General features: G+C 42.2%; 1 protein-coding gene across 1 annotated transcript in view; it reads left to right on the top strand.

The window, feature by feature from the left end:
• Positions 1-1,325: 1,325 nt before the first annotated feature.
• Positions 1,326-21,950, top strand: part of TMEM223 (transmembrane protein 223) — a 28,084-nt gene continuing 7,459 nt past the window's right edge. The window contains exon 1 of the mRNA XM_069207164.1: positions 1,326-1,827. Within this exon, the coding sequence (XP_069063265.1) occupies positions 1,395-1,827 (433 nt within the window). The 5' untranslated portion in view covers positions 1,326-1,394. The remainder of the gene's footprint in view (positions 1,828-21,950) is intronic.

Below are 21,950 nucleotides of genomic sequence, written 5' to 3'. Positions count from 1 at the left end.
CCCAATTCCTGCATGCAAGAAACAAAAATCCACTGTGGGCTTCGGCTGACTGGACTGGTCTTGTGTGACTCGGAGTATGCACTGCCAGTAACCTGCACACTACTGCACATCATTTTTTATCACATTCTCTCTTTCTGTCTTGGTGCTTTCTCAGTGCTTCTGACAGGTTGGCACCATGTGAGTTGGCAGGTCTGGATTTGACCAGAATCCCATTAAGCCTATGCTGAGACTTGAACCTGGTACCCCATTTCCAAAGCTGGTAGCTCTGGCCATTTCGGATATATGCAAACCCTTCGATTAAGGTGGGAGACTACTGATTTCAAGGCTAGTCCTGCGTCCCCCAATTCCTGCATGCACAAACCTGATTCCACTGTGGGCTTCAGCTGACATGGACTGGTCTTCTGTGACTCGGAGCATGCATAACCTGCAAGCCACTGCACATCATTTTTTATCACATTCACTCTTCCTGCTTTAGTGCTTTCTCCGTGCTTCTGATAAGTAAGAGAAAAATAAAGTAAATGCACATTCCTAATAACCAATCCTGCAGCAGCTCACTTTCAAATTCCATACATGACAATAACCAGATTCCGGCCTCAATATAAGTCAACAAGAGAAATACATTCTCCTGATTATCTTTTTTTATCTCCCACTTTTCTCTTCTAAAATGTTGGCATGTATGATTATGTCACATCCTCTCCCCAACACACATGATTGAAATGGTAAAGTGAGGCACGTAGCTGCTGAGCAACTAGATAGGAAAACGGCCGAAGGTTGACTTTATGCACATCTAAATGTGTTGAATGTCTGTCAGGCTGTTACTCTTTGATGTTTTGTGACGTTAACGATTCATGGGATCCTTTATTGTTGTCATTGTTTTAATGGTCACCGAGCATGCACATTAAAGGAAAGAAGGCATAATTCTAAACTCGAACTTCTCAAATAGAATTTGAGATTTCGTAACTTTTAAATTGTAATGCCTATATTCGTTAAAACCTACCCTACACCCCGCGTTTCACGGTGTCAAACGTGACAGTCTCCCGTTTAAGGATGGTCCACAACAAAATGAACTTCTCCACCCCGTTCCAAGATGGCAGTACTCCAGCGCACTTCGTCAGTCTATAAGAAAACAGCCGCAATTGAGAAGCTTATTTATATGTCTATAAACTCAAGATTTGTGATTTTCTTGTTCATATATTTACTCAAAAAAAACTACCGCTTCTTTAAGGATAATGTAATAATGCTTTAGTGGCATTACTGCGCCGAACCATTGCCGTGCGAATGTAGTGGCGTCTAGTCTTTTCTCTGTTTCCATCACCTTCCGCATATTGGACTTCTGCACGCCAAAAGTCTGACACTAGGTAGCTGTGAGTCCACAAACGCCGACAGGGGTCACCATGACTTCCCTCCTCCGCGCGGAGTCTAAGTTTACACTTCTCCTCTGTTGTAAAAAGACTCGTTTAGAATTCGCTAGATTATTGGGGGGTCAGCATGGTGCCAGAAGCCATACTGAAACGCAACCGCCCCGGGACTTAGTCCTATTCAAGCACCACCGGCCACGTTTCTTCCGCCTCGTGGGTCTGTTTTGTCTCGGGCAGGGTGGCTTCTGGGCTTACCTCGGGCACTACGGGTTTAGTTCACTAAGGGACACTGATGGAGTTCGTGTCAAAGTGCCAGTTACTCATGACAGCAGCGCGGTGGCGTCCGGTACGAAGGAAGGCAACCAGCCAGAGGCAAAGAAGAGCAGCGACACACCCGCTGAGGGGAAGCAGTTGAACTTGGGTTCCAGGCTATGGCGCTACGGGTTCACCCTCACCTGCTTCACAATCGGTAAGTAGGAATAGCTCGGAGGAAGGTGTAGTGGAATCATTCCTTGTGTGGATACCTGAAGTGTTTATTTTTTTTGCCTTCGGTGAAGCAGCGTTAACACACTAAACTACAATATTTCACCCATGTTTAACAGTTGGATGGAATTTTAATAGTTATCACGGGACGGGAAAGAGAATAGTAAATTAGCTTTGCCCCCATTCGCAACAACTCTGCTATTCTGTGAGTGCAGCCAAAGGCAACACACTCTAGCTTTGTCTGGAGACTACAGGATATGAGGTGACCAGATTATGCGAAAAGAAAAAAACTTTGACGTGCTGCTAACGTAGAAGGTGCAATACAGTTCTGGAGTGATTTTTGTGTGCACAGAATGACTTAATCGACAGTACCTTACAATATTAACAAGCATTTGCAATGCAATAGGTCTCGCTTCTTGAGATAGAGCCTTTGGCATTGTAAATTAATAACGAGACTTTTCTTGCCATATAAATTGGTCAACCTTGCCTCATAATTTCGTCTTTACTTGTCATATAATTCCAGTGGCCCAGCATTTAACTAAAACCTTCTTCCTCTGTCTTAAAACATGTATACAATTATCAAAACACAGTAACAAAAATATCTTTTGGGACCGATTGGCGGGTGAAAGAAAAGACGGAGTCAGGAGTGAAGATGGAGAGGACAAGTGGCGTAGTAACAGTGTCATGGGCCCTGGAGCAAGAAGGGAATATGGTTGACTGGAATTTCGGTAGGAAAATACAGCGTTAATAAGAGTGGAGTGGCGATCTATAGGTCTCTGGGCCACCGCAGCAATTGCTCCATTGATAACTAGGCCTCAGGAGAGGAGGAGGAGGATGGGGCAGAAAAAGCAAAAAAGTTTGCAGAAAAAAGGAAGAAAGAGAAGGGGGCCCAAAGAAATAAAAGAAATAAGGCACCTAGAGAACGAGAAAATGAAAACACAACTATGAGAAGAAATAGAGCAAACGTGTGAGACAAAAGAAAAAAGGGAAGGGAGCTAGCGAATGGAAGAGAAAGATGAAAGAAGTGCGAAAAGAAAGGAAAAATGAACATTAGAGAAAAAAAGAGAGATGGTGAAAGAAACAAGCAGCAAATGAACAAGGGCATGTATGGACTGACACATTTCCCACAGTCACAGAATGGGAAAACCACTTTGGGTCCCAACAAGTAACTTGTGGCTTCCACATACAGGCGAGAAAAAGAGGGATTTATAGTAAAATGTAAATTGACAGATAAGAGTGGGAGGAATGTGATCTGGAAAGTGGCGATCTTTCAATCTAGCCACATCCTCCACCACTGCTACTCTAGGAACTCTTACCTGTTCCACCACAATAAGGCTCTCTATCACTGACTCCTGAAATTTAACAAATTTCATCCTTGACTCAGGTGAACAATCCTTGAACACAATAAAAGCATTAAAAGTTGGCAAATGAAATAAATGTAGGGCCAACTTTTTATACCACACGTAAGACTTACGAAGAGCAGTGTAAGGTTCCAAACTCTGATCTACTCTATCAACACCACCCATGTGCCTATTGTAGTCCAAAATGCACGCAGGTTTGCGCTCTTCGGCAACCTGACCCCAAACAGTCACAGGGGAAGTACTCTCATCATGGATGGTAGTTAGCATGTACACATCCCGCCTGTCTGGAAGTTTCAGAGCTAGCAGGTCATTATTCTACAACGCACTGCACTGTCCCCTCAAGTCTTTTACAGACAAGCTCCCTTGGGTAGCCTTTCCGGTTACATCGGATTGTGCCACAAGCAACAGTGTCCACTCTAAACAACTCCTTGAACAACTGCACTCCAGTGTAGAAATTATCTATGCACAAATGGTGACCTTTGTTAAACAGTTGTCTACCAAGTTCCCACCAGATTTTATCGCTAACTCCAAACGTGGGCGGACAACCAGGAGGGTCAATACTGGAATCCCTACCAGTGTAGAACCAGAAATTATACATGTATTCTGTACTACTTTCTGACAGCATATACAATTTAATTCCATACCATGCCCTCTTACTAGGAGTGTACTGCTTAAAAACTAAACGCCCCTTGAAAAGGACCAAAGACTCGTCCACACTTATCTCTTTGCCTGGAACATAGACCTCTGAAAACCGATCTACAAAATGATCAAGGACAGGGTTAATCTTAAAAAGACGGTCACAATCAGGGTGATCTTGTGGCACGGCTAAAGCATTGTCTACAAAATGCAGCATACGAAGAAGAAACAAATAGTGATTACGTGTCATAGTTGCAGCAAATATAGCTGTTGCCATCAAGGGACTAGTAGACCAGTAAGAAGCCAGTGACGGCTTTCTTATCAACCCCATCAAAAAAGTCAAACCTAAAAACTTTCATCTCTTCCAGATATGTGGGAACTCACTGAGTAGCTATAGACTGAGGCCTATAAGTCTGGCAGCGTTGTCCCCCAAATATTGCTCCGCATACAAATTAGTCTGCTCCACAATCTCTTCTAAAAATACATCGTCCATAAACAAGTGAAAGAAATTGACAGGCAAAAAGTTTTCCATATTGACTCCACACCCTGGGAGACCAGTAAATGCAGGTAACTGTGGCTGCTCCGTGTTTGGGGCAATCTAGGTGTCAGGTCTTCTAATGGGAAACCCTTCAGCCCCAGGCTGCTGCACTCTTGGCATATCAATGTCCTCCTCTAAAACAGGCCCTTCATCTGCACTGAGAGTGGCTTCCTCATCAGAAGATTCCTTCTCGGACAGAAAACTCACTGCCAGAATTTCTCACTTCCTCCTCTGCCCCAGATGCAGTGTCATTCTCATAATCATGGTCTGAAGATGACTCAAAAAGCATGCCAACAACCTGCTGAGTGGTCATTCTGCGGCTCGCCATGATCCTTTCTAACAACAAATGGATTGCCAACAACAACCAGCACTAAAATAAGTAATAAACAAAGTGTAGCTTTATCACAAAGACTTATGTACTAAAAAAACTTTACCATTCCCTTGCCTGAAAAAGCTACTCACCAGCAACTACTCTGCACAGACGCAGCAGCCAATGATATCCCACTAAAAAGAAAAAAGCTAATTAGACATATGACAACACAAATATCATTGTGCTCAAATCTAAGGACAGTTTCTCACACAATCCTGCATTTAGTACACCACCTACAAACATGTCATTCATGCATGTCAACAATACTCCTTTGGAGTAAATTGCTTTTACTTACCTAAAACATGCAACTATGTAAACCGCAGGACAACTACTGCCAAAACCGCAAGGATCCACAGCAAAGGAAGCAAAAGGTTTGAAATGGAACACAAAGAAGAAATAAGCTGTTATAGTCTCTAATACAAATACTTCACCAGTTGACAAACACCCCTCCACCAAGAACTTAGAAATTGTCCCTGGTGCCTAAGTGGCTTCTGCCCCCCTGGGGGCAGTTGGGCCTGAAAAAAATAGGCTGAACTGCCCTCAAGGAGGGCAGAAATGGCCAACAGCTCTGTACCCTGTTTGGGGGGGGAGGAGGTGCCAGCCAAAGGGACGCCCCCAGCACAAAAAGAAACTAAGGGGAACAAAAATTCCCTCACGTCTTGGTGGCTTCTGCCCACTTGGGGGCAGATGGGCCCAAAAAAAAATCCCGATCTGCCCCAAAAGGGGAGCAGAAATGTCCATCAGTAATGTGCACACCTTTGGGGAGCGACGCTTGCCAAAGGGGCAGCCCCCCCACACACACACAAGATCCCTGGTGCCTAAGTGGATTCTGCCCCCCTTGGGGGCAAATGGGCAAAAAACCCTTGCCCAAGGGGTGCCCCCAAACACACAAAACACACACCACACAATCCATGGGGCCTAGTGGGTTTCGACCCACTAACATGGCCAAAAACATGGCCGATCTAGCCCCAGGGGGGCCGAAACATATAAAAACAAATTATTGCCCGCCGGGGCAGCGACCCTTGCCTAAGAAGTTGCTGCCCAAAAACATCAGGAAAATAAAATCCCTGGTGGTCTAGTGGTTTTCGACCCTTCCCCCTCCCCCCTTCCCCCCCCCCCCCCCCAGGGGGGCAGATCAGCTGCTCTTCCCCCAGGGGCGGTGAAACAGAATTTAAAATTGCCCCCCAGGGGAGCGATGCTTGCCCAAGGGGTCGCATCCCGAAACAAAACTAAAATCCCTGGAGCCTAGTGGGGATTTCTGCTCCCCAATTGCGGGCCCCGCCCGCGATCGTGGAGCAGGAATCCACTGAAAACAGGCACGGGGGAAAGGAAAATCTTTCCTTCCCCGTATCTGTTTTCCACCCCCAACCACCCCTCAGGAGAAGCTGCGTCCTCTCCACTCGCGCTGGAAGCAAATGGCTTCCAGCAAATTCTCAGCAGCTTCTGATGACGTCTGCGCGCTGACGCCATCAGATTGCCGGGGGGGGGGGGGGGGGGGGGGGTCGGGGAGGAAGGGGAAGCGATTTCCCCCATCCATCCTCAACTTGGGGGTTGTGGGTGGGAGGCCCACGGGAGGAGCGCTAGCGCTCCCCTCGTGGGCCTGGTGCAGGACGAGCTGGTCTCGTTCAGGGCACACGCCAACCGTGTGCCTGGATGAGACCAGCTCGTCCCTGGCATGGGTGGGGTGAAGGATCGCGGAGCCCTGGTAGAGCTGGATGCCTAGGCCATAAACGATTACAAGCAATCCTCCGCCCTTGCTCTCGCCACTCCACAGGCAGGTACATTTGGTAAAGAAAATCCAAGCCAAGGAGGGGTCGAAGCCAGGCAGCTGAGAGAGAGTGCAGAGTTCCCACACCAAATGTGACCCCATAAAAGCCTGTTTTATAGCCTTGTTTACAGCTAAGATGAGAACAAGAATGCTCTGCAAATGAAAAGGGAAGCCTCCTTGGACAGGAGCAGGAAAGAAAGTTAAAAAAAAAAAAAAAAAGTCCACAGACCAGATAAACAGGACAAAGCATAATTATACAGTAGTTTGTCCCTTCTCTTGCATAGAAGATGGATGGACAAAGTGGCATGACCACTAGCAAGGAAGGATTGACATTGAAACTAACAAATAAGATTGTTGGAAGCCCACAGAAGAAGTATACTCAAACATATGCAAGAGGTCGTATGCTTACTCTTGACCTAAAATGTTATGACAGTGGGAGCTGATATGCCGAGTTTGGTATCTTTGAGGTACATTATCTAAGGTGCATGCACTGAAGAACTCGGACTGTCCGGCTGAATACGGGACAATTGGCCATCCTATCATACAGCGTTGTGAAGATGCCTCTAACCTGTTGTTAGCCTGCATCACTTTCATAGCAAAGGTTATGTGGGTGCTAATGCAGAGCACTCAAGTTTCATTTACATTTACAGCTTATACAAGGCATGTCTTTGTTTTTTTATTCTGGGATTTGTGGTCCTCCTCATGTTGTAATATCAAGACTACAAGCCTTAGAATGCAAAGCGAAAAGACAGATGTCTGTTCACCAAAATGCCCGGGGTATCACCAGTGACATTATACACCTCTCGTATTACATCACAGGAAATAATGCCATTTGACCTTGATGACCTAACAAGAAGTTACACCATCAAAATGCAATAAGTGCTAAACATAGCAGGAAAACTACTACTGGTGATAAAACCCACTTCAATTATCACCCATGTGCTAGCCTGGGTGCAGCTATCAAATGACATGACACAGTTTTTGCTTGGTGCAACTGGAGGACCTTTTTATCACATGGGACATTTATACATAAAATGTGCATGTAGCTAAACAGGTTGCAAACGCAGCAGAACAAATTGTTTACCAAACGAAAAATGTCTCTTAAATTTACTAGCCAGGAAAATGGCACCCACAGGTTAATGACCAGAATCTGACACTAATGCGAAAAAACACCTTTACGAAAAGAGGCACACAGTATTTCTTCCATAATTAAAATAACATTGTGCTTTGCCTATTTTATTTGGAACTGAAATGCTTTCCTGTTAAATGATCAAACACACCATACAAGACAACTTGGCAGTCAGTGGGCAATGCTTCAATACCCAAGGCACTTGGACACAAGTAGTAAGCAAAAGTTAATCACCAAATTATCCCTAACTGCCCAGTAGCCACTAACTGCCCCAAGAAGTGAATAAGAGGCCTTACATGGGCCAACTCGGCTGCGGCAATATACCCAAATACTGACCTGCAAATTTAGTTCTCACACAGCACTGAAGGAACACTTCAGTCCTGACCCGTAACAACACTGGGAGCCCACAACTCATGGCTCCATGTCACGAAGATACCTATATCCAGTCCTAAGCTTTCTTTTACCATTATACTGCATTCTGTGCCATGTAATATTGTTTACTTTTATTTGATCCTATTATAGGAACACTCCTGGAAACAATGAATTGTGAAAGGAAAATAATTGGGGACTGGGAAAATTGTTTTTCTCACTAGGAGTCAAATGGTTGCCCAGTGCACCTTATTCCTAACCTGAGGTAAATCACGTTATGCCATCACTGACACATGACAGAGCTTTCTGGGGGCACTTCCCGTTCTGGAACTAAAGCCTGTGTATGGCTCTACAACGCAACTTCAGTTCTGAATAGATTTATTTTTACATACCTAAAAATCATTGAAATCAATTATAAGAGCTTGCTATTTTCCTCTAATGAAACACGCTTTTACTTATGCCTTTCCTAGTACTCATTCCCTTCACCGATACCTTCAGTATTTACCTTTTATTTAAAGTGACTCTAGGTCAGAGTCTGAAGTTTACAAATGTATAAAGTGGGCTATAATAATACTGCACTTCGTAGTTTTTTTACTGTTCCTACATGCAAGGGGTGCAGCTCAGTGACTGAGCTAAAAAAAAAATTTGCAAGCTGAACACCCACAACCCAAAAGCGAACTGCAAGTACATTATTGTTTCATTGGTAAACGAAACGGCCCCTACAGGCAAAGTTCCAGTTAATCCGAGATCCTCTGATCATTATTGAGATGTCAGACTTTGTTGAGTGGGACCAACTCTCTAAAAGTTAATTTTTGATCAGGCGAGTTAATTGTGTTAACAATGAAAGCAGACCCTCAGGTATGTTTATCATGGGTGCCATGCTTGAATGGCTTGTATAATGTATATTGTAGACTTTTTGTTAGATTTTCTGGCAGCTGGGGCATTCACAAATATATGTTGCATAAAGCAGACCCACTGTTTTTCACTGGCAACAGGGAGACCCATTTCAGGTATTTAGGGTCCTACTGCACGTTCAAAAGGTGATACCTTCAGAAACACAAGAAGCAGTAGCAGAAGTGTCATATACTTTATTAAGTCAGTAAATTATCCAGTGTGGCCACATCATTAGACTAAGAGTCCTAGTGTTCAAATTTCCACACATATTTTATTCCTCATTTCTCCATAAAGTGCACAAAAGCTTTAAATCTTTCCTCATGGCAAAAGCCAGTAGTCCACCAAGGCTACACCTATGTCAATAGGCTTTGTCAAGGTCATGTAACATGTGTGTCACATGGATTAAATATGATATAAAATCAATGATTATATAAGCACCAATAGGAGTCCGTGTAAATAATTAAAACCAAGCACATCTGCTTATCGTAGCAAGTCATAGAAACAGAGATCCAGAACAAAATATCCCATAATGCCACATTCTGGCCACGTGACAAGATAGGGACACCCTGTGTCATGGTATTGGTAAATTGTAGGAAGGGTAAGACTGGAGAAATTGTCTAATGCCAGCTGCACTGAAACACACCAGTTACCTTTCTGGTGTAACAAAAATACAAAGACTAGTAATTGTGAAGCAACATAACCAACATACAACATTACTGCATTGCCAGGTGCAACTATTCTATCAATGTATTAATTATAAAATTTTACCTTAACCATTATTTTGGAAAAAAAGGTTTAAATATACTTTATATACTTTATTGATAGCAACAGCTGACAAAGTATAAACCTAAATTTTTATCAATCATAACAATTGCTGTTTACTATTAACAAATTACAGGTACGTTGAACACTGACTTTCACCAAATATTCAAGCCAGCGAGTATTTTGCAGCTCGCAGTCTTCTTGCTCAAAAATGGATCAGATAGAAAGCAAGAATTTAACTCACTATTAAGTACTTCATAATATCATTCACTATTTACAGCTTATTGACTATGTATAGACAGAACCATGTTTGACTACATTTTAGGGTATTTCCAAAACTTTATTTTTCATCATCTCTTCTAGAAATGAAGATAAATTAGGTTGTTTCCACTTATATCGCATGTTAGATTATAGATACAAAGAGGAAGTTAGGCACCCATACCCATTATTGGCAACAATTATGCTTCCTTTTTTTTTTTCTTTTTTTTTTTATTAATACTAAGTAACCTGTTGGATGTTATAAAGTTAGACGTTGGCAGTTCAGCAACTTCCAGGGAGAATAAACAGTATTTCTAATACTCAGCCAGTGGCAAATCATTTTCTACCTTAATCCTTTAATGTCATCAAAATGTTTTAGACGGCAGCAAGGTATTAACCTAAATACATCTACCTGACATATTAACATATACTTCATCGGAAATAATTTGACTTGGGTTCATCTGCTCTGTAATGCAATAAATAAGAGCTACTACATACCCGTTCTGTAGGTTTAACTAAATGTTAACAAACGTTCAAGCTGTCTAATCCATAGATCTTGTATATACGTTTGTATGGCAAGGGAGAGACCTGTGGTACGTCCCTGCTGGCCTAGCTATAACAAAATAACTGTTAAAAGGTCAACATAAACTGCTTTCTGGAATATCAAACTGTCAACCATACTAATCAAAACGTTTTAATGGCTTACATTTTTTCTATATCACCTTTGTTTTCTCTTCTTTTTAGCTCTCATAGAGAAAGCAGCCAATAAGCTGTGAAACAAATGTTGGCTGGAATCTTTGATTGGTTTAAGCCTGTGTTCAATGTACCTTAAGTTAGTAGCAGTGATAAAATTTTTTTATGATTGGTCAAAGTTTGGATTTGTTAGTTGTGTAAATGGTACCAATTAGCATAAGTGTACTAAAACAACTGTTAACACTAAATTCTTCAGTACAGTGAATTGATAACATCATTCCACTTGGCAATAATTTAATATATGTTGGTTGTGGTGCCTCTCAGTTTCTAGTCTATCTTTGTTATTAGAAGATTGTCTACATCATAATACTCTTTTCTTATGTATACAGTGCTGAAGACTGGTTAAGATCTACTAAACTCAAAGGGAAATAATATACACTTAAAGGCTACTAATTGCTTACATTAATTGACACTTCCTAAATGAAAACTATATAATGAATATGCCATAATATGTTAATTCAACAGATTCCATTCATAGCTAAGTAGAGAATATATTTACATATACGCACAAAGTTGAGCGAGAAATTCATTACCATTTCTAATCATTCAGTTTAATTCCAAGCTAGATCAGCCTCACAGTCCTCAGTGATCTTTATGGAAATTCCACAAAATAGAATTATTTAGGAAGGTACGACGTCCTTCATAGAAATTTAAACACTTGGGTCATATTGTTGCCACATTTAGTATAATCTTAGATTCTGGTTTGCATAATTTTAGCTCTTGATTGCCGCCCCTAACATTTTCTTTTGGAACAAATGCTCACAAATTCAAGTAGAGATGTGAAACTGTTATGTTCCTTACAGTGTATTGATGTAGGATATTAAGTTTAATCTCGTAAAATAATACTCATATGTTCAACAGTTTTGATTTTTAGCTGTCTAATTATACTACCAATAAAAATAAGGAAATGGGCTTTGTGATGCATATTTGTACGTATGAGTGTTTACAGATGAGAAATGTTGTAATATTTAAATGTTTATTATTGCTGCCAAATATTTATATACATTTATAACAAATTTGCTGCTATGTTTGGAAAACATCATAAGAAAGATCATCTTTTCTTTCCCCAGTGCTTCTATTTTCTGATATTGCAAGTTAATTTCTGTCCTTGGCATCTCCTCCCGGTCTTGCTTTTATGATAATGTCTTGAGAGTAATCCCTTCTCGTGAAGCTCAACAGCCTGATATATTTGGAATCTTATGTCATAAATGGATGGGCTTAATGATTTGTGCATCAACTGATGTGCATAGAACAAACTGGGACCAGAGCCAGTCACACAGTGTACTTTGTTCAAAATCTGTATGTACAACTGACTCACTGCAGTCATATCCTCCTTTGCGTAGGAGAGGGAGCCGCACCAAACAATTAAATGGGATTTAAATTGGAAAGATGCCTTTTAGATTTCCTGACTTGGGTCTTTGCAATTTCAACACAGCTACAAGCTTAAAATACCAACATAGCTGGACCAACCAAATTACCTTTAGTTTTGTTGGTATTTGAAATTAGTGTGTTCTCTGGCTTTCCTACTTTTTCGCAACAGGCATTCAACAGGAGCATGATACATCAGCCTTAGTAAATGTGGCCTAGATGGAAGGTGGATAATGCACAGGGTCACCTGCTTGCTGCGTAAGATACAGTTTTTCTGAGTTCATCTAACAAACCATGCATTTATACATTCTTTCTAATTCTTGAAAGTGGCAACACATAAAGGGAATTTCTCAAAGCATGATTTGGCCAACAAATAAGGCTGTCATTTGCATCTTTAGATGTATGGCCTGCTTATGATTATCTAGTAATTGAAGATGTGAAATGTCCCTTTCTTCTGAATGAGTGGAGCCAATAGGTGTTTGCATTTAAGCATGTCTACAAACAAATTTATCATTTGTATGTGTGTGTATGTATGTATGTATGTATATGTGTGTGTGTGTGTATATATATATATATATATATATATATATATATATATATATATATATATACACACAAGTGTTTAATGGCATGTGTAGCTGCAGATACACATGATGTGCATATCTCGCCATCTAGTATTTGGCACGGAGTGTTCCAAGTTACAAGAAGGCTTTTTTCGAGTCACTGGATCGAGTGACTCCTCCTCTCGGTGATAGTGCGCATGGGCATCGACTCCTTTGTTAGACACTTTTCTTTCGGCTGTCGGGTTCAGACGTGTGCCCTCTCGCTCCAGGACTTTCGGTTTGAAAAATCTCTATTTTCTCAAACGTTTCTCATACCGCTGGTATTGTTTCGAAGGCGGTTTCTTCTGCACTCGATCTGATAGTACAGTTGGGATCAAGGAAACGCCCTTTTGGGCGCTCACACCCACTTTGGGCCTGATTGGCCCTACTTTGTAATAGCCTAATCTAGGGGCACAAAACATACCTCTGAACATCAAATGGAGGAATCGGACATTCAACCTAATTTAGAGGTTATGGACAGCAAGCAAAGGAGAATCCAAATCCAGAAAGAGACTGGCAAAATTATTACTTCTCCGCCTCCACAGACTAAAAGAAAGTTAGCATTTCAGGAGACCCTTGATACTGCCCCACCACTGGCAAAAATTTACAAGCAGAAGGAAAAACCGAAACCTCTTGAGCTTTCTACACCACATTCACCGCAGCTTTCTTTTTCACCACAACCTCCCAATCCACGACCACCACCTTAACCATCACACTCTGATACTTCCTCACAAGAAGAAGAAAGGGGTGATTCCAGTTGCACTGTAGACCGATGGGACATGTATGATTCGGATCCTATCCCATCTAACGATCCGTATCTCTACCCTACCAGACCATCTCCACCAGAGGATAGTACAGCCTATAACCAAGTTATATCCAGGGCAGCTGCATACCATGGAGTACAAATGCATACAGAACCTTTAGGAGGATTTCCTTTTTAATACCTTATCCTCAACTCATAAGCAATACCAGATTTTACCAATGCTTGCTAGTATGCCTAAGCATGCAGAAGAAATATTCAAAGAACCAGTTAAAGGTAGGTTTCTGACACCGAGGATTGACTAAAAAATATAAGTCTCCACCAACAGACCCAACTTACATCACACAACAATTACCATCATATTCTATTATGGTCAGTGCAGTCAGGAAGTGTGGCAATAGTCCGTCTTCTGGGGATACCTCACCCCCTGACAAAGAAAGACGTAAATTTGATGCTGCGGGGAAAAGGGTGACAACACCTGCAGCCAACCAATGGTGTATTACCAATTCCCAGCCCCTGTTAGCAAGGTATGACAGGGCACATTGGGACGAGATGCAAGAATTGTTACAATACCTACCCAAAGAACACCAAAAGCTGATGCAGTAAATTGTGGAAGAAGGTCAGACTATAACAAATAACCAAATTAGGTCTACTCTAGATGCAGCTGAAGCTGCAGCTAGAGGAATTAATACCAGTGACCTGCATGGTTGAGGTCCTCAGGTTTTAAACCAGAGGTACAACAGGCGGTCCTGAATATGCCGTTTTTAAATAAACAGCATCTTTTCGGACCTAAGGTGGACACATCCTTAGAAAAACTCAAGAAATACTCTGGCACAGCAAAAGCCATGGGAGCCCTTTATACCACACCATTTCGGGGTTCCTTTTGGAAACCACAGTTTAGGGGAGGTTTTAAAACCCAAACTGCAGTGGCTTTCACATCCTATCCAAGGCAAGGACAGCAGTATTACCCAAGGGGGTCATTCAAAAGCTCTTACAGAGGACACAATTTTAGAGCCAGAGGTAAATTTGCTGCCTCAAAAGGTGCATCCACACCCACTAAACAACGACTTCCCAAACATCCCACAATCCCATACATCTCCTGTGACAGGAAGACTGCAACAATTACATCCTCACTGGCAAAACATGACCACAGATCAATGGTCCGCAATGGTTTTTGCCTAGAGCTCATCTCCGCGCCACCAAATATTCCACCTCGTTCTCACACTCTCTCCAGAACATACTATTCTACTAAAACAAGAGGTAGAATCTCTATTACACACAGAGGCAATAGAAATAGTTCCCATCTCAGTGCAAGGAACAGGAGTATACTCCCTAAACTTCCTTATACCAAAGAAGGATGGTACTCTCACACCCATTCTCAATCTCAGGCCTCTAAATCTTAACATCCTGTCAGAACATTTTCACATGGTCACTCTACATGATGTCATTCCCTTACTACAAAAACAAGATTACACAATAGCGTTAGATCTGAAAAACGGTTACTTCCACATTCCCATACACCCAGCTCACTGCAAGTATCTAAGGTTCATAATCGCAGACAATCACTCCCAATTAAAGGTACTACCCTCTGGGGTAACAACAGCACCAAGAGTGTTTACAAAATGCCTAGCTGTAGTAGCAGTATACCTCAGAAGACAGCACATACATGTCTTCCCTTATCTAGATGATTGCTTAATAAAATCCAGCACCATTCTAAAATGCCAACAACACACAATACACAATAGATACCCTACACACATTAGGGTTCACAATCAATTACCAGATATCTCATCTTCAGCCAGCACAAATTCAACCTTATCTAGGTGAAATTCTGAATACTCAATCAGCATTAGCCTACCCAAATCTACAACAGATACAAGCCTTTCACTCCCTCATACCCCGAATGCTGGCCAGTCAAACCTACACAGTAGGATTTGTCATAAAACTAGTGGGAATGATAGCATCATGCATAGCAATAGTACTAAATGCACGTCTAAACATGAGACCACTGCAACAGTGTCTCTCGCAACAATGGTCTCAGGCACAGGGTCGGCTACAGGATCTAGTGTTAGACTGCCAAACTTACAAATCTCTGCAATGGTGGAATCACAACAACTTGGCAAAGGGGTGGCCATTTCAAGACCCTGTGCTACAGATCATAATCACAACAGATGTGACAATGACAGGTTGGGAAGCCGATCTCAAAAATCTAAAAATACAAGGGGAATGGGACTCAATCCAACAAACTTATCACATAAACCACTTGGAATTATTTGCGGTGTTCTTAGCCATCAAGGCATTTCAACAACAGATCATACACAAAATAGTCTTAATAAAAACATCAACATAACATTGTATTATCTGAAAAAACAGGGGGACACACACTCATCCCAATTGTCCCTTCAACCTCAAACAATATGGAAATGGGCAATTCACAATCACATTCACCTGCTAGCGGAATACATCCCAGGGTTACAAAACCAGCTAGCGGACTTTATAAACAGGATGCACCAACAAATACACGAATGGGAAATTCACCCACAAGTAATTCAATATTACTTTCAAATGTGGGGAACACCAAACATAGACCTCTTCCCAACAAGTGAAAACGCAAAGTGCCAAAACTTTGCATCCAGATACCCACACCCCCAGTCCAGGGGCGGCAATGCTCTATGGATCAACTGGTCAGGGATATTTGCTTATGCTTTTCCCCCTCTCCCATTAATTCAATTTCTGGTCAACAAAATGTGTCACACTTTCCCTCACCATGATACTCATAGCTCCCACGTGGGCATGTCAACACTGCTAGATCTGTCAGTAGAACCACATCACAAGCTTTCAAACAGACCAAACCTGTTAAGTTCAAACAAGGGTCAAATCAGGCATCCCAATCCCAGTATGCTCAACTTGGCGATTTGGCTCCCTGGGTCATAGCATTTGGATATCTACAGCTTTTATTAGAATGTATGGACATTCTAAAACAAGCACTTAAACCAACAACTAGACAGTGCTACGCAAATAAATGGAAACGTTTTGTATACTACTGTATAAAAATATTGATCCACCAAAAGCATCAGTTCAGGATATTGTGTGTTATTTGCTTTATTTACAAAAAGCAAATCTTCCCTATTTCTCTATTAAAATTAATTTAACCCCTTGGGTGCGCTGGATGTAACAGTTACATCCTGTGCAGCACCTCTCGGGCTAGCGCTCCCCCTGGGGGCCTCCCACCCCCCTCCCTGGGCAAGGATGGAAGGGGAATCGCTTCCGCTTCCCCCACATCCTCCATTCCCCCCTCCCCCCCCCCCCCCCCACACCCCCCCCCCCCCCCCCCCCCCCCAATCATGCGCTGACCTCATCAGAGGCCTGCCCCTCGGCACTGGAAGCTCAGCTTCCAGTGCATATCAGAGGAGAAATGCTTTTGCATTTCTCCTCTGATCATGTGGAGGGGCTGAGAAAGGCATCAAAGGAAAGGAAAGGCATTTCCTTTCCTCTGATGTCTTTCTCAGCATTTCTGCGGCCTGATCGCGATCGGCCAGCAGAAATGCCCACAAGACACCAGGGAGTTTTTTGTCTTCCTGTAATTGAATAAGTGGAGCGGCCCCTTGGGCAAGGGCTGCTCCCCAGGGTGCCAAATTATTGGGGGTATATTAGCCCATTATAATTAAGTTCATCTGCCCCCAAGGGAGGCAGAAACCACTAGACATCAGGGATACATTTTTTGTGGTTTATTTTATTATTTTTTATACGTGGGGAGCGACCCCTTAGACAAGGGTCATTCCCTGGGGGGCAAAATTACTCTTAGGCCATTTCTGCCCCCCTTGGGGGCAGATCGGCCTATTTTTATTGGGCCAATCTGCCCCCAAGAGGGGCAGAAACCACTAGATACCAATGGTTTGTTTTTTTATATTATTGAATAAGGGAAGCGGCCCTTGGGAAAGGGCTGCTCCCCAGGGGTGAATTTTTTTTTTTTTTTAGGCCTTTTCAACCCCCCCCCCCCCCTTCCCCGGGGGTAGATCGGCCTATTAGAATTAGGCTGATCTGCCCCCAGGGGGGGGCCGAAACCCCTGGACACCAGGGAGATAGATAGATAGATCTATATATATATATATATATATATATATATATATATATATATATATATATATATATCTATATCTATATCTATATATATATATATATATATATATTATATATATATATATATATATATATATATATCTCTCTCTCTCTCTCTCTCTCTCTCTCTCTCTCTCTCTCTCTCTCTCTCTCTCTCTCTCTCTCTCTCCTCTCTCTCTCTCTCTCTCTCTCTCTCTCTCTCTCTCTCTCTCTCTCTCTCTCTCTCTCTCTCTCTCTCTCTCTCTCTCTCTCTCTCTCTCTCTCTCTCTCTCTCTCTCTCTCTCTCTCTCTCTCTCTCTCTCTCTCTATTATATATATATAATATATATATATATATATATATATATATATATATATATATATATATTTTTTTTTTTGTTTTTTTGGTTTCCTTTGTTTTTTATATGGGGAGCGACCCCTTAGGCAAGGGTCACTCCCCTGGGGTGGGGCATTTTATTTAGGGCATTTCTGCTCCCCTTGGGGGCAGAAACTACTTAGGTACCACAGATTGGTGTGTGTTTTTGTTGTGGGGGCAGCCCCTTGGGCAAGGGTCGCTCCCCATGGGGGCACATTACTGTTGGCCATATCTGATTGGCCTATTATTGGAAGGCCCATCTGCCCCCAAGGGGGGCAGAAAGCCCACCAGAGACCAGGGAAGTTCCCCCTTCCCCCCCCCCCCCCAAAAAAAAAAAAAGGATGTGGGTATGGCCAAACCTCCACCCCAAATAAATGGGGCCAAAGTTTATCTTCCCACCAGTGGGCAGATGGGGGCAATTACCCCCGATCCACACCCCGGGGGGTGGGGGGCAGAAAGACTACTAGATGTCAGGGAATAAAAAATAAAAAAAGTGTGGTGGTGGCTACCAACCGGTATGGGCATGGTTATGCCCCCACCCCACCTGAAGGGGGTAACAGTCTTTCAGCTCTCCCTCCGCACACTAAAACATCTTATCCCTTGGCAAGCATGAGGACATTTGATTATTTTGTGTTTTGGTTTTACATTTGGGCCAGGAGAGCTTGGCTAACTCACAAAATTGTCTCACTTGGAATGGTGAGGGTTGCACTTTTTGGACTTTGCGACACTGCCATGTAGAAAAAACCACAAGACCTCGACATATCTGAAAACTAAACATCTGGGTGAGTCCAGCGTGGTGTGCTTCACATGCACCCCGCACTGTTTTCTTACCCACAATGCCCTGCAAACCTCCAACTTTGCTGGAAATCGCACATTTTTCCCACATTTTTGTGATGAAACTTTCGGAATCTGCTGGAATCCACAATACCACCCAGCATTGTCTCATCTATACCGATAAAAATTCTGCTGCACATGTCAGCCCTAAAATGTTTTTTTGCCCTTCTGGACCCGCTTTGGTTCCCCCTCATTTCTGCATGTTTCTGGCTCTTCTCTGTCAGGCCCACCTACACAAGTGAGGTATCATTTTTACCGGAAAACTGAGGGGAACATTGGGTGTAGAAAAACTTGTCTCGGTGCGGTGATCTCACACAGAGATGTGGGGAAAATTTTGATTTTGTTTTTGGTGCTAAATTTGAGGTTTGCTGAGGATTCTGGGTAAGAAAGCATTGGGGGAATCAACGCAAGTCATACCTCCCTGGATTACCTTGGATGTCTAGTTTTCAGAAATGTTGGGTTTGGTAGGTTTCCTTATATGGCTGCTGAGCCCAGGACCAAAAAACGCAGGCCCCGCAAAAACAAGTAGTTTAGTATTTGATAATTTTTATGTGTTCACTTAGTGTTTTGGGGTATTGCCAGTCGTGGGTGCTAGGCCTACCCACACAAGTGAGGTACTGTTTTTATCGGGAGACTTGAGAACGGTGGGTGGAAGAAAATTCTGGCTCCTCTCAGATTCCAGAACTTTCTATCACCAAAATGTGAGGAAAGTGTTTTTTCTGGCCAACATTTGAGGTTTGCAAAGGATTCTGAGTAACAGAACCTGTGAGAGCCCCACAAGTCACCCCATCCTGGATTCCCCTAGGTGTCTAGTTTAAAAAAATACACAGGTTTTGTATGTTTCTCTGGTATGTTTCTCTAGGTGCCGTCTGAGCTAGAGGCCAAAATCTACAGCTAGGGACTTTGCAAAAAATACATTAGATTTCAATGTAAAAAGCATTAGGCCTAGCCACGCAAGTGAGGTACCATTTTATCGGAGACTTGGGGAACACAGAATAGCAAAACAAGTGTTTCTGCCCCTTGTCTTTCTCTAAATGTTTTCCTTCCAAGTGTAGGACAGTGTGTAAACAAGATGTCTATTTGAGAATGCCCTGTAGTTTACAGGCTATTATGGGCACCCCCGGAATTCAGAGATTGCAAATAACCACTGCTTCTCAACACCTTATCCTGTGCCCATTTTGGAAATGCAAAGGTTTTCGTGATACCTATTTTTCACTCTTTATATTTCAACAAATGCTGTATACCCGGTATAGAATGAAAACCCATTGCAAGGTGCAGCTCATTTATTGGCTCTGGGTACCTCGGGTTATTGATGGACCTACAAGCCTGATATTTCCCCGCAACGAGAAGAGTCCAGCAGATGTAACTTTTTGCTTTAAAAAATCTGACATTGCAGGAAAAAGTTACATGATAAAGGTGGAGAAAAAATGGCTGTGTTTTTCACCTCAGTTTCAATATTGTTTTTATTTCAGCCGTTATTTTCTGTAGGAAACTCTTGTAGGATCTACACAAATTACCCTTGCTGAATTCAGAATTTTGTCTACGTTTGTGAAATGTTTAGCTTTCTGGGATCCAACATTGGCTTCACACCCATTTCTGTCACTGACTGGAAGGAGGCTGAAAGAACAAAAAATAGTAAAAATGGGTATGTCCCAGTAAAATGCCAAATTGTGTGAAAAATGTGTTTTCTGATTCAAGTCTGCCTGTTCTTGAAAGCTGGGAAGATGGTGATTTTAGCACAGTAAACCCTTTGTTGGTGCCATTTTCAGGGCAACAAACCACAAGCCTTCTTATGCAGCCCTTTTCCCCATTTTTTTAAACAAAATGTTCGCTGTATTTTGGCTAATTTCTTGGTCTCCTTCTGGTGAACCCACAAAGTCTGGGTACCTCTAGGATGTTGGAAAAAAACACAGATTTGGCATAGGTATCTTATGTGGACAAAAAGTTATGAGATCCTAAGCGCACTCTGCCCAAAGAGCCAAAAAAAGGCCTGGCAGCGAAGGGGTTAACTGCGATATCAGCCTACCTAAAAAAAACAGAACATACGTCTCTGTTTAGAGTTCCTATTATAAAAACATTTATGGAAGGGCTTAAACGCATTATTCCACCTAGTGTTCCACCAGCTCCAGCATGGAATCTTAATATTATGCTCACAAGACTTATGGGTTCCCCATTCAAATCCATGTACTATTCAAATTCTAACATGGAAGGTGGCTTTCTTTGTAGCAATTACTTCCTTGAGAAGAGTAAGTGAAAGTCAGGCATTTACTCTAGAAGAACCTTTCCTCCAGGTACACAAACAAAAGTAGTATGTGGGACAAAGCCAAACGTTTTGCCTAAAGTGGTTTCACCTTTTCACGTTAATCAGTCAGTGGAATTGCCAGTCTTCTTTCCACAGCCAGACTCTACTGCTGAAAGAGCTCTCCACACTCTTGATCTCAAAAGAGCTCTAATGTATTATGTATACAGAACAAAGGACTTTAGGAAAAGTAAACAACTTTTTGTTGCTTTTCAACAACCTTATAAAGGTAATCCCATTTCAAAATAAGGATTAGCTAGATGGATTGTAAAATGTATTCAAACATGCTGCCTCAAAGCAAAAAGGCAACTATAAGTAACTCCAAAAGCATATTCCACTAGAAAAAAGGGTGTCTCCATGGCATTCTCAGGAAATATACCAATGGCAAATATATGCAAGACAGCCATGTGGTCCGCACCACACACATTCACTAAACATTACTGTGTGGATGTGTTATCTAGACAACAATCCATTATTGGCCAAGCAGTGCTAAAATACTTCAACTCCTATGGGCTAACCACCGCTTACTTGGGAGGACAACTGCTTCTTAATCTATGCACAGCATGTGTATCTGCAGCTACACATGCCATTGAACAGAAAATGTAACTTACAAGTGTACATCTGTTCATAGCATGTAGTGCTGAATATTCACATGTGCCCTCCCTCCTCCTCGGGAGCCTGTAGTCATTGTAGTACTTTATTATGTAAATATGTATATACATTGAATGGACATCTTCTTTATCTTATATATATATATAGTTGTGCATACGCAATCCTTCACTTCTTACTTCACCCTCCTGCGGGAAAACTATCTAACAAAGGAGTAGATGCCCATGTGCGCTATCACCGAGAGGAGGAGTCACTCGATTCTGTGACTCAAAAAAAAAAGACATCTTCGAAAAAAAAAAAAAAACTTGTAACACTCCGAGCCCAA

This window comes from Pleurodeles waltl, chromosome 9, assembly GCF_031143425.1.
Source record: "Pleurodeles waltl isolate 20211129_DDA chromosome 9, aPleWal1.hap1.20221129, whole genome shotgun sequence".
Taxonomy (NCBI): Eukaryota; Metazoa; Chordata; class Amphibia; order Caudata; family Salamandridae; genus Pleurodeles; species Pleurodeles waltl.
This window is presented reverse-complemented; position numbering and strand designations above follow the sequence as displayed.